The sequence below is a fragment of the Gasterosteus aculeatus genome, chromosome X (assembly GCF_964276395.1).
Source record: "Gasterosteus aculeatus chromosome X, fGasAcu3.hap1.1, whole genome shotgun sequence".
Classification (NCBI taxonomy): domain Eukaryota; kingdom Metazoa; phylum Chordata; class Actinopteri; order Perciformes; family Gasterosteidae; genus Gasterosteus; species Gasterosteus aculeatus.
In genome coordinates, this window is record NC_135698.1 from 18,876,554 (window position 1) to 18,890,787 (window position 14,234).

The window sequence follows — 14,234 nt, forward strand, 5'->3', positions numbered from 1 at the left end:
CTGCGGCCCCTTGTATGGCGACGAATGTGTTGATGGTGCGCTTCAATTGGACAAAGCTTCCATATTAACCGTGGCGTCGTCCGTTTTCTCGCATTGATATCGTGGTGTTTAAGGTGTGATGTTTGCTACGTGAATAACAACCGTTAAGGCGCGGCAGCCATGCAATCTGTTTGTGACACAGGAACTGTCTCTCCGCTCCCTCGCTTCCCTTGATCTCTCTATGCGTCCTTCTCCCACGAGATCCCCTATATTCCCTCAATACATGATTAGAATGTACATTCAGTTCGATTTGCATAAAACATCAAACTACTCTGCAGTATTGAATATGTGATATTAGTCCCACCTTAACCTTTAATGATGCTAATTCTATGTCATAATATACATCATTTCGGAATATGTATTTTTACACTGTGGCACAGCTCAAACATAGTTCCTTATTGTAGATGCGTGCGTAGTAAACCAATCATCAGTGGCTCAGTGGCTAATGCTCTTCTTAAATAGAGCTACAAGCCAAGCTGCGTCTAAAACTTTCGTTTATGACGTTTCCCAGCGTACTCTTTGACAGCGTCAGCTCTCATAAGAACAAACGTTTGCCTCGAGCTTTACGTGTCAGTGGCGAGTGGGCCCATGCCAGCTTTGGTTATGATTCATAGGTTAATAGACAAGACATTTTGGGCGAGTGTTGCTTTTGGTGTTTTAGCTTTGGCAACCAGCGGGGTTGGGTTTTATTTTAAAAATCCTCATGTGCGGCCATCCTGCAGCCTCCCTCCTGCTCGGCTTTCTGTTATCTAAGCCCCCTGGAAGGAAAAAAAAGCACAATGAAGGCTGTAGTGCCCTTCTGCTGCCTGCTGCGTCTGCCCGCCCGTCGCTGTTTATAGACGCTTCAGCTCCACTGCTTCTAATCTCATGTCTTTTCTGGGGTGTTTTTGTGTCACGCATTATTATTGTTGTTTTTTTTTTTGTAATGGACGACAAAGCAAACGGTCACGTGATCAATGAGCCGCGCCGTGGTGCTCAGCAGGGGCTCGTGTCGTTGGCGTTGTAGGCGTTGGGGGGGGGGGGGGGGGGTTTGGGCGATCGGAGGTGGTATCCCTAAAAGCCGTTGGTTCTGTGCCACAGTTCTTTGGTGAGTTGAGATTGGACCTGACCAGATTCACGGCCCGATTCAGGCCTTGTCGGGCTCGTATCAACCAGCTTCAGTATTTTGGATGCATTAACCGGATGTTAGGAGCTCACAATTGTTGGGGAGGATCATAGTAATTATTCCAATGAGAGGAGAAAAAAAGATGGCCAAATCAATAATTACAGGAGGATTGTACAATTAAAAGATCGGAAATGCTATGATAACAACATCTTAAGCCTTAACTTGTCACATTGAATTGGCAAATAGTGTTTTTGGTAATATGTAAATTGTACGTGTCTGTGGCCGCGTGCTTCTCCATGTCAGCAAAAAAAGACAAAGTATGTCTAATCTAAGTATCTGTTTTGACAGATGATGAAAATAAATGATTGACTGATGATTTAGCAGCGGACGACCATTTTAATAGTCTACTCCTCTCTAATTATGGTGCAATGTGGGTAATATTGAGCGAGCATGTAGACTCTTGCTGCCTGCTAATTCACAGCAAACAAACACAGCTGGGTGTTGGAAGGCAGAGCACTGCCAACCGAGACATAGAGAGCGGTACTTTCTCCCCCCTCTCATGTCTGGATTCTTCAAGAAAACCCTCAGCGTCACCGTTGGCGGTCCGACGCCGAGTCTTTTCTCACTCGTCTGCTGTCACGTGTCAAAAAAAAAAAGAAGTGTGCCTTGACATTTTCCTTTCTCCTCGTGCTCGCTCTTTTATAACACAGTACCTCCATTGGGACGCCTGTACAAATAACTGAATCAGAGTGTCAATACACAAATCTCAAGAGTTTAAAACTCATTAAAGATAGTCTGCAGGGTCGTGAACATCAGCATGTTTTCAACACGCTGTTTGTTTGCATGAAGCTTCACTAGTTAAAAGTTATAGAAGTTATATTTCTGTCAGTTTGTCATCAGAACTTGAAGGCATGCACACATCTGACAGATGGCTTAGCATGCAGCGTACCGCCGTACACACCGGCTTCAGGAATTATTCATTTATTCATTTGTGTTACGGGTGTACATTTTGATTGGGTACAATTTCCATTTTTTTTTATCATCCATCTGCGCTCCGTAGCTCATAAAGACCAAAGATCGTAATCTTGAATATGCTTTGTGTCTTTGTATCGCCGAAAAGTGAACTGTTGCGACACAGAGCAGGTTTTCTAAAAGGACCTCTCAGTATTCCTCTCGTTTCCGTCTCCTTCACAGTAGCTGATGTGCGCCAGTTGTGTTTGAGTGAAACACTCCAACATCCGACTGCGGCTCCGACCGAGGCGTTGAGTTGCACTTTATAACGTGTTAGTGGATTCTCCCCATTACCAACACCACCAAGTTGCGCCTTGTGATTTTTCTCATAACTCGGTCGGACCTATTTTCACCTCATGGCTCCGAGCCAGACTGCACTCAGCGCCGATCTCGTATGAAACCGTTTGTTTTTTTTATCAAAAAGACGACTGATTTAAATGTGACTGAAGTGTTTTCAAGGGCATTTGAGTAGAAGATGATGAGGGGAAATTGCTCACTCTTCCGTCGGTATGCTCTAACCCTCATTCGGGGCATTGAGCTGGTTTCCATTATTGTATCTTTCCTTTAGAGCTGGTGTGCTTTGTTATGTTCATCACTCCGGATCCTTGCAGCCTTCGCAAATTCCAACGAAAACAGAAGAAGCATCTTTGTTATTCACTCGTTTGAATGAGCTGCGGGGAAAGGAGATGGTTTTGAAGCTGTGTAATTCTTCGTGTGCATGGAAATGAGACTCAATGGCCATCCATTTCTTTTTCTCACGTCCAATCCACTCTGGACTTCCTGTCACTCATTGTTTCTCTTATTTCATATTTCGCACCTGTCTTTCTCTCCAATCTCGCTGTGGCACATGCCATCTGCCCCGCTCCTCGTGTTTCATCTGGCTGCCTATTTTTTTATTTATTTTTTGTTTAGTTTCTATTCTGAGCTCTCAGGCCTCTGTGCTGGATGCTTGCTCATTCTGCCTCTGTTGTCCCACCTTCTTGAAATGTTCACTGTAGAATTCAGCGATAAATGAGCCTCTTTTGTTAGCTTGTCCTTTTCTCAGAGAAATTCAGAGACTTTTGCCTCTCCAGAAATGGCCCTACAAGTGTACGGTATTTATTGTGATGCGCAAAATGATTGTTTTTGTTTGTACGGAAGACTTTCCCACCTGGGCGTGCAGATGTTTTGAAGCTTTCGTAGTTGTGTTCTCCAAATGCTTTACAAAACTATAAAGCCATGTATGTATTTAGCCGGCATGTCAAGCAAATGATAACGGTTATTAAACGCCTAAAGCCATGTTTTAAAAATCCCGAGTGCGCTCTCTAGTGTGGGCTGATGTGTTCAGTAAATAGACCATCTCCATCATAGCTTACAAAGAGAACATTACTCCCTAAATTAGTATTTAAATTACAAACACAACTCTTGAATGCAGCTGTTTAACGTGTTGTTCCTGTCAGTGTTTATTCATCCGCTGACCTTCTATTTCAGAATGGTGGCAATTATACAACATATGAGCCAGTTTGTTTCCTTGTGTGTTAAAGATATCATTTTTTATCATTTCTGCCCAGCAGTGCTGTTGTCAACAATATCCAAAGCCACCAAATCCAAGTTGTAGGCTGTACTTTGAAATGACATCTGTTTTGTCTGGATGTCATGGAGTTTATGTGAGTCATTATATAAAGAACTAAGGATAAGTGCATAAACTGTGGCACAATTTGCATTCCATACACGTCTGCTATTTGTGAGCAGTGCGTGCGTCGTTCATAGATCTCTGAGTCAACTCAGTCGATTACTCCGGGTGATTGCATTCAGCGTTCACCCATCGGCTGCCCTCCCAAAGGCTACGTTTCCAATGTCACCCTAAAATAACGGCAGCAGTAGAGATGCGTCACTCAGCGCTGAGGGCAGAACGAAGCACCACCTGCCCAACAAGAAATTCTGTGACCTAAATACAACGTACTTTAATAAAAGAGTGGACAAAATGGCAATTAAGTGTCATTGCAAAGCGTTGGCTGTGCCGCGACAGGGACAGCTGACGATCCGAGAGAGAAAAGATACGTAGAGACACCTTTTATATTTTGAAAATAAGCAAACCAGAGGCCGACACTCAAAACACACAAACCTGTTACGCGGCCGCTGTTTCTTTGGGCCGTGTAGCAGACCTCAATTGAGTTCTAGTAAGGCTTAATACAAAGAGTCATTACACGAGTAAAGTGGAAGCAGGGAGGTTGCATAGTTCGTGATACCCAGTCCCAAGCTCCATGCTCAAGCCCCAACAACTAAGCCCAGCACTGAAATTGCCCTTCAATTTAGGATCCAATTGTCCAAGCCGAGCCACGTAGCAGCTCAGCGTGTGTTCCTCCTTCTCATTTTCCGAGGCTGCAGAATCCTCGCCTCTCCTTGATGTGTATCCGAGCATCACTTTCAAGAAACAGCCGTGGTATCCGGGGAGGCCGGGCAGCTTTAGACTGATCCCTTACCTGTCCAGCTTGTAGCAACGTGTCAATAGAGATTACTTGCATTGTGACATGTGTGAAACACCTTGAACTGTAATGAGCTTTTCCAGTAGAATGCACACAGCAGACCTCACTTTTTGAAGCCTTCAAATTGCCATTATTTCCATGGTTACAGCAGGTCATGCTCCAGCTATTTGAAATCAGCCTGGTGCAAGACTTTGTAAAGGCTTCTCTCTCCGCTACCCAGCGGATTACTTTAAAGAGGCAATTGCCATGTAAATTTCAGGGTGGTGCGAATGATAATCATAGTCAGAAATGCCTCTTCACAGCAGATTTGATTTGACTTTGATGAGTGTAATCAGGGGACCATCAGGTAAAGGACCGATGGCACAGTGTTCCTGAGATAATGGGAGAGGCATTTACACTTGAAATTAGTAAAGCAAAAACAGAGCTTCAAAAGGACAAATCTGAGCTAACCTTTTGTTTCTCTCCTTTCTCCGCCATCTCCTCCCTCCGCTTGGCTCAAGGGGAAGAGGAATAAGCCAGGAGTGGAAACAGCAGACACTCCAGACTCGGCACGTGGGCGAGGGGAGAAGAAAGCCATCAAGTAAGCGCCCGGTAACTGGTTGGGGTAGAATAAATCTGGTCATTATTAACTCTTATTTGGTTCAGCTTTGAGCGCTGTGACGTACACGCCACACGAACAAGGCAGAAAATAAGGCCTGGTATTTTAGCGCGAAGAGCACAATCTCTGCGAGAGCATGTTTGGGTAGGCTTTAAATGAAAGGTTAGTGATTTAATCGGGGTAGATTAAATCTGCATTATCTTACCTGTGAAGCTAATGGCTGGATGAGTCTGCTCCTGCACTTATCTTATGGGTGGTAAGATAGGTCTCACTTAAGTGCAGGCCGCCGCATTGCTTAATGGCTGCAGCTTTAGGTAAAGGAAGGGGGGCCTCTGGGCGCTCTTTGTGAAATCATTGACTGTAAATGTTTGGGAGGATTTTGATTTAACGTTTCTTACAGGTCTCAATCTAAGATTAAGGTGTTTTCGGTTCTCGATGAAACACGACTATAGGTCAGCGCCGGGAAATCTTTCAGCTTTGTGATGCTAAGTGCAACCCTTTATTGCACCAAATGCCTCTATCAACCTGCTCATCACCACTTCTCTTTTACAACCTGCTGCTCCTGTCTCAGCTATTTTTGAATGTCTTTGTATGATTTTTACTTTTTCTTTTCTGGTTTTAAGCACTGTAGAAGGAAAATGTGAATGTATTCTAACTTCATTTTAGCTTGTTTCCCCCCCCTCACTGGCTCCAGCAGCATTGGTGTGCTCACTTGGCCATTTCAGCTTAAACTTCCTCTCCTTGTACACTGCCTTTCTCTCCTGCTCTGTCCCTTTGCTACAGCTCTGACCACTGCTGTGTGGCTAGTATGACCTCATTGGTTCTGCTCACCTTTTCCTCCTCTACTTTGATTGTTTGCGGTTTATCTCTCTGCCTTTGTGTCCCATGCGTTGCTGTGTTGAGGATGGTGCCCTGACTTCTTGATGTACTCGATTGTGTTCCATCAGTGGTAGATGAACAGAAATGAATCCCACGCTGTATGTATTCATCAGGTTCTGACCTATTCTTTCCTTGCTTCTCCTTCTCTTTCTCTTTGTCTCTGCTGCAGCACATTGCTTTACGAAAAGCTTTTGTGAATGCCTTTTTCTCCCAAGCTGCCCCTTTTTTTTATTTTCTAATCAAACAACTATGGTGATGTGTCAACTTCATCTGGAATATTTGACATTAATCTGGGCCTGTTTTGTTTCAAACTCCCATTCAGTGCTACTGTAAGACCAACGCTCTTCCTCAAACCAAGCCAACTTGCCAATGGTTGGTTGGTGCCAAAGGCTGTCCATGCTTTTATTGCTCTGACCTGTTTCTCTCTTTGGCCACAGTGATCTAGACAGAGACTTTTGGAATAACAATGACAGCAGCACAGTGCAGCAGAGGTGGAGCTCCTATCCGCCCAAGGAGTTCGTACTAAACATTTCTCCCTATGCCCCATATGGAGATCCTCGCCTCACACTCAAGTGAGTCTTGGTCCAAGGTTGGTAAGAGACTTCCTCCTGAGCAGGGCTGTAACGAGGCAGGGGCGGTGACCTTTTCCTCTGTCCCTTCCCTATTTCCTTTCCTTTTCCTCCCTTGCATTCGTCTCCTCCACTCCTCTCCGCTTTACTCACAACATCCTCCTTTGTAGTTGCGCTGCCATCACCACCAGCCCCTCATCAGACGATAGATGTGGATGTTATAGAGCCAGATAATCCATCACGTCCACTTACTCCCATAATCTGCACTATTTTAGATTTCCTACAATAATTTCTCACGTGTAACCAGGAATATTCAGCCGAAGCCCATTTTATAAATGTCACAGTGTTGCAATGTTCACACAAGTGCACATTTATACACTTATTACTTTTGTATAATGTGATTGCCATCCGCAATAGTAATAACAACACCAATAATAATAACACATCCAATGTTGGAATGCCGTGGGGCACACACTAATGTTTAGTCATAATCTGCTCGGGAAATGTGAGTGCAGGAAACGCCACACGAGCACATTACAGCTTCCGCGCGACAGCCATTCCATCATTACTGCAGCGTCAAAACAGCACGGCGCCGCGCCGTCCTCGGGTCAATTGCTGCCGCTACTTCTCACATCCCGTCACCTTCTGAAGAACACAGAGGCGCATGTTCGGATGCCCCCAAACTCCCTACAGCCCTGCCGGTCCCACTAACTCCTGACCTCTCACATCGTCCCCATGGGGCTGTAACCATGGAGACGGACAACCCTCATAACGTTCCACTCCAAAAGACATGTGCATACTTTAACCCGCGTTATCTGCAATCTGTGTATCTCCCTGTGCTTCTGCTTGAGCGAACTGAAATGGTTATTGTTGTGGAGGGTTGACCGTTGAACCAGGTGTGGTACCAGTGTTCACCTGTGGTCCAAAATTCATCTGCGGCTTCCCTCTGATCCCCATCGACGTGATATCCGATGTGTCATTATAGCACTTCAACTGTGTCTACTGTCCGGCATGTGGGGAAACAGGGCGACAGTGAAAACAGTGTTTTTACTTGATGCAATAAAAGTCATTTTCTCATTCAGTAGGCATTTAAATCCATTATAGCAGTAGCAAGGTCACACCCATCTCCCTCCGAGCACAGAACGGGCTCTAAGCGTAGACATCCTGCTACAAGGCATCCGTCTGATAACTGGTCATCTTTAATAGACCTAGGTGCCAAAAGGAGGCAGCTATGTGCTCATGAACGCGGCGGATGTATGGATCGCTGTCTGAAAACTCTGCCTGAAGATGATGGCTGGTGATCTCAGGAAACCAGCTCCAGACTCTGGTGCCTCAATTTTAAAGCCTCGAGGATGTCATTTATTATAAACTGTTTTTCAGCAGGTGCTGTCTTTCCAGTAGTAGAAAAACAATTTGGTAAAATGAGCGCTTTTTTTTCTATTGGATGCGCTCCAGTAAAAATTCTGACATTCACTTGAATGAGAAAACATAAAATCTATATTTTAACTAAGGGATCAAGAACAATGCTGTGCTGCTAAAGCCAAATGACAGCTAGGAATTATCTCCAGTTTGAGATTCTCTCGAGATCAGCAGCTTTCAATCTCTTTAATGGCACAGGGCCTCATTTATCAAACCTTACCGTAGCAGCACAATTTATTGGATCCGAAGTTCAATATGATCCTTTTTCAATATTGAAATCGTTATATATTGTATGACATGAGACAACGTTGTATTGAATTGACATAGCGTTTACATTTTTTTTAATTTATGCATATTATACCTACTTAGATCAATCTGACCGCTTCAGCCTAGATTCTGTTTAAAATCACTTTCACTGTCAGTGAAGTTCATTCGCTAATATGATTAATATCTGAATGCCATATTCCTGTAAATACGTCGTGATTTATCTTCCCGTTATTTACTTGTCCCTACCTTTTTAATAAATAGCAGAGGGACGTTCACTTTGTGCTCAAAAAATGAGGCCCACATTTCTTGTGTCGACCGTGGCTTCAGCTGCTGTTCCACGCTGTTGTCGTGATTGATGACTTATCCACATGTCAGGTCAGTTGGTCAGAATTGAATGTGAAAGGTGACCTTCAAAGAGACGGGATGCAAGTGTAGCAACCCCCCCGAACCCCGTTCCTACACACCAGGCGACAGCCTCATATTTTGAGCCTCCTGGAGCAAGAGCACCACGCATATTAATGAAATGCAGTCATGTCACCAGAGGGCACTACTGTGCTTTATTTTTGATCATCTCTACTTTCAGAGTAGATGTGACATTTTAAACATCAAACCAGCTTTGAGTGGAAATCTGACCAGGCAAGTTCTCTTAAAGCATGACCACTGATTCATTTCCGTACATTTGTAAAGGTTGATATGATTCGATTGCTCCTATTATCCTTTCTACTGTGTGGTGCAGGTATTTTACTACTTCCTGCCGAGTGTTATTAATGCGAAGTGGGGATCAGATGACATGCAATTCTTGAGAAATTGAGACATTACACATTAAGTTCTATACAGTAAGTATAATTGGTGTTGTACTTGACAAATGCACTGGTGTTTAACAGAATATCCCCTTGACTGACTTCCCAAATGCGATGATTATTTGCTCACTTGAGTTCTAGCCGCCCTCCAGTTGCTCCAACTAGTGAATTGCCTTAAATAGTAGTACCACATCTCAGGCCCCAAATGCCTAAATGAATGAGAGAATAAGACTTAAATAACCGGCGTCCACATGCTGTTGCCACTAGTGAATGCTGGCAGTGGTAGTACTGCTCCTACAGGCCCAACGTCTACTTGCAAGACTACTTGCTGGTTTTCCGTCCTCCACAGGCTCCTTGTAAATTCTCCTCTTCCTCCCTCCTCTCCTCCATCCCTCTCTTTTGCCACACTGAACTCCACACCGACCTTTTCCTCCTCCTGCCTCTTACTTGGCCTGGAAAACCAGACCTGCCCCCCTCACACACTCTACTGATCTGTCTCCCCTCCTCAGCCATGTGGTTACTCAATCTATTTTACTGTGTGTGTGTGCGCGGTTTTGTCGGTCTTTCTCACGCTCTTTGGTCTTTTTCTCCTCTGCCTGTCGTTATTCTCTCTCTTCTACACCTTCTGTCGGCTGTGTGACCTTCGGCACCCTTTCTCTCTCTCCCTCTCAGTGGGGCAGTGTCAGGGGGTCAGAAGGGGGCAGCAACTGGGCATGGGGATGATGGGGGGGTTCCTTATCGCAGTGACAGCGTGAAGAGCATGGTGACAGAGGGCGTGAAGGCCGGGAGGTGGCAGACCGTCCAGGGCCACATGCAGTCCGGAGGATTGAGACCCAGCGAGTGAGTTCAGAACCGGGTAGAAAAAAAAAAAGCATTTGACTGTGCAGCAGAATTTAAAAAATGCAAATGTTTGTCTTACAAGTCTTTACCTCCGCAGCAGCAGCCGTGGTCCGGTGAATTAGGGGGAGGGGGGCGCGTTGGCAAAGACCAAAGTGCGAGCACGCGGGGAACTCTCATCAGCATCAGGAGGCAAACTGTAGTTGCCCGAGCTGCGTCATCCTGACTGAAACCTTCGGCTGCACACTAAAGTGCAAGGCAATCAATCTGTGGGAGGATTTGATTTATTCATGTGAGCAACAGCACAACAAAAAACGCCACACAGAATTAGTCTAATTTCCCCACTCTGACTGAGATAATGCCTCGCACCTTCCCAACCCACCCTTTTAATTCAGGCAGGCTGGAATGAGAACTAATGTTGCCCGTCGACTGCATCCACCCACCTTGACGTATGACACGAGTTAAGGTCTATATTCAGCAGCTTGGAAATGAGGCAGTTCATTTTCAGTTCCCCAGGATTCTTTTGCACCTTCCTTTGGCACCTCGTGCCTGTGCTGCTTCCTCCACAACACATTTACGCCCGTCACTACCTCGCTCCTCATTCCCTCCTCTCCTCTTCTCATCTTTTCTTTTTGCCCCCTGTCTATAATTGGATTCTATTTTCAGGCTGCTATAAGTGTCTCTTGTGTTTGTGTCTCGCACCCCCATTTTTTTGTCTCTCCTCTCATCGTTCCCATCGCACTCCCCATCTTTCTGTTGCCGTGTAAAGCGACTCCTTTTTTTCTGCTGTTTTGCCCACATACTATTTCATTTATTGCCAACCCATTACCAGTATCCTTTGTACGCCTGTATTGTGATAGTCAGACACGATGGACACTAAACGCCTTGTGAAGAATTATTTCAGGTGAAGTAGTGCAGAGTAAAACTACACCTGATGTGAATAGGTCTCTCATGACCTAATTCTTGTAGTCTGGGTTACACAGTGATCTGAGAGAGAGGAAGATATATTCTGCGAGTAAAATAAATATCAAAAGAATGATACAGGAAACTGTCAAGCCCACAGAGGAATAACAAGAAGAATCATGTTTAAGTGTTGACAATAACATTAGTAAGGAAGACACCAGCTAAACAAACAGCCTTTATGAAGGGGAGGAGTGGAAAATGAGAGGCTGACAGAGGGAGGGAGTCATACTGTAGGACTTGGTTGGCTGTTGGGACGTCTCTGGAGGCCGAGCACGTATTAAAAAGACGAAAAAGAGAAAGAGGAAGAGCGGCTATCAGAGATGGAAACATTTGACTGACGAGTAGAGGACATGGGGATCCTTCAGCCGACCAAAAAACCCTCACCGAGAAGGCCTGGAACCTGCAAGACTACAAGCCACGCGCCGCGCCGCAGTCACGTGGCCCAGAACCGCGCCGCGCCCGTGCGCACGGTGCACATCCGCCCGCTGCCGAAGCGAAGCGCTCCCTCTCGCAAACCGCGCGCCGTGAGCGCGCAGGCCCGCAAGGTGCCCGCGCACCTGACGCAGAGGCACAGGGCGAGCTCGCCGCCGGCACGCCGGCGCTGCGAGCGCCACGCGGCCCACGGCGACCACTCGGGCTGCACCGTCTACTGCTACTTCTGCTACTGCTGTTACTGCTGCTGCCTCACGTCGCTCTCTCTCTCTCTCCTCCTCCTCCTGTCTCCGCCTCCCAACGCTCCTCCCTCCGGCTCATCGACTGTCACTTTTCCCCCTGCCTCCTCCTCCTCCCCCTCTCCATCATCAACTTCCTGTTTGGATGAACTTCCCTGTACCTGTCCTGGCGTCAACCTGACTTCCTCCCCTGTGTCTCCCCACTGCCCCGTGCCACCTTGTCTCATCTATGATGATTCTTTCCCTCTCTTCCACGTCTCATCGCCTGACCTCACCACCCCCGACCAACGCATGCCGTGTTGCCCCGGTTCCTCTGCTACATCTACTTCTGCTTCTTCCTCCTCTGTGCCCTCTGTCTCCATCCACCGTCCTCATCGCCCTGTCCTGTGCCGGCCGTGGCCTTCTTCGCGCTCTCTTTCCTCCCTGCTCCTCTGCCCTCCCAGCTTTGGGGATCCAGTCCTGTCGTACACGTCCACCCTGGAGCACATCCCCACCCGGCCTCGGACGCTGCTGCGCCAGCAGAGTCTTCAGCAGCCGCTCATCCACCCACCGGTCCCTGTTCTCGTCCATCCCCCCACCACATCCCAAAGTTTGGGACAGTTACACACGGCACCTGGACAGCCCGGGGGAGGCGGGGGCGCCGGGAGAGGAGAGGCAGGTGGCGGCAGTGGCGAGGGTGGCCTTGCAGGCACGAGAGGCGGCCCCCGGGGCGTACGGGGCGCCCCGTCCCGCCACAGGGGAGGAGGTGGAGCAGGGCGCTCTCGTGGCAATCCCGGCAGCTGGGATTACACGATGGACCAGATGCGGAGTCGTGGCCTGGACGTCAAGTCCTTCCTGTGAGTTTCTTCAACCCTTCCTTCATGTCTCTGTGGAGCCTTTGTGGTGTCCTCCTCTATGTTACAGCACATTATACTGAGTTACTTTTGAGCATTGGTTTACTTAAAGGAAAAGCTTTACATGCCTTTGACTCAAATTATTGTAGTTGTGATTATTATCAACAATGTATCTTTGTTTGATGACTAACTAATCTGCTTTTACCTTTTACCTTTGTGTTGTGTGCCTCTTCTTTCGGCTGTCTATTTTCATATCCAGGGAAGGATATTATACTTCATCTGTGTAACACTGTGCGATTGTGTGCATACACGCTTCAAACTGTGTTGTGTGGGTGTGTTTTGTCGTCCCTGAATATACATGATTGTGTATCCGAAGCATGTACAGGATTTTCATAGCTTTTCAAAAGTACCAAAAAGTTGCTGTTAAAAATCTGTTAAAAAAATTGAAATTAAAAATGAAAAGCATATCATACAGTTGGGACATATTGTGGGCTTTTTCTGTCCCATCCTGTAAGGACCGCGCTCAATGTTTACACTACGCTCTGCTAAACAGGAACATCTGTTTGGACAGCATTCCGCCCGTCTGCGGCAATTGTTTCTGCAGGACAGAGCTGGTGCTACTTCATGATATTTATGAGATGGTGTCATGAAAAGATGCATTTTATATTCACGCCATCCTTCTCAATTACATGATGAAAAGACAGTTAAATATCCTGCTATGGAGACTCACCCATAGGGCTCCCCATATTTCACGAGTACTTGCACCTCTGTTTCTGGTACCGCTGTATTGTTTGTGCTAATGGTGGTTGTGCGGTTAGTCTGCTGACATGTGGGTCAGAGTGTGAACATCGCACCGCCCTCGTGTCACTGCGCCTCAGTAAAAGAACAGGGGGTTAAGCAGCTGTTTGTAGGTTTGCGTTAACCCTCAAGCATTGATCTCATGTCACATTACTGCTGCAACGTATTGTTACTTCAGGCCAGAAGTGGAGGGAGGACAGATCAGGGAGAGGTGAGATGGTTCTGTGGGGTTTGAAAGTATATTGAAGGACACCGGCAAGCTAAAAAGGCACTTAGTGTCCCTGTGCACGAATCCCTTTTACAGTAGTTTCTCACCACTTGTTTCTTTTTTATTGGTGTAAAAGCTTCTCTGGGCCTTTTGCGAATGACCCAGCTGAGATAATGTCACCGGCTGCACCAGCATCAGCAATGTAGCAAATGAGCCATAACCAAGGTCATTGGGAATATCGCCCATAATACTCAATTAAACTAGTCAACCCATCATTGTAAATGTGAGATTTAGGTCATATTTTGTGATGTATTTCCCTATTTGCAACAGCAACACCTCACACGTCTGATGACAGAGCAGTCTAGTAATAGAAATGACCCAGTGCTCAAGCCAGTTCATTTCCATCTTGGCCAGATTCCCAATCTGGTGAATCATTGCTGAAGGTCTGTGTTGATGTGGTTGACACAGATATCTAGCCTTTGAGCTATTTGATCAAATAGATATCTTCTGTGAATGGTCTTCCTGCTTTCGGCTTAAAGTCAAAAACGTCTGTGCCCCCTCACGCGTTTAAAGATTAGGGCATTTGGTTAATTTTTTTACTAATATTCTTGAAATGCACCTACTTGAAGGGGAATGACAACATAGGCATTCGGTGACCATTAACCAATAACCCCTACATAAATACATACATATATAATGTTTCAATCAGGATTATATGGGTTCAGCCGCAAGCTTTGTAGTTGTTGTGTTAACATAATTAACTTTAATTAAA

At 46.1% G+C, this 14,234-nt stretch overlaps 1 protein-coding gene across 9 annotated transcripts in view; it reads left to right on the forward strand.

Annotated features, from left to right (window-relative positions):
• syt7a (synaptotagmin VIIa) overlaps positions 1-14,234 on the forward strand; it is a 61,445-nt gene that overhangs the window by 24,871 nt on the left and 22,340 nt on the right. For 3 of the 9 annotated variants that reach the window (XM_078083369.1, XM_078083371.1, XM_078083368.1), the window contains exon 1: positions 5,207-12,459. In XM_078083369.1, coding sequence (XP_077939495.1) covers positions 11,303-12,459 — 1,157 coding nt within the window. In that variant the 5' untranslated portion in view covers positions 5,207-11,302. The other 6 variants (XM_078083370.1, XM_078083372.1, XM_078083363.1 and 3 more) reach the window with 6 other exon arrangements.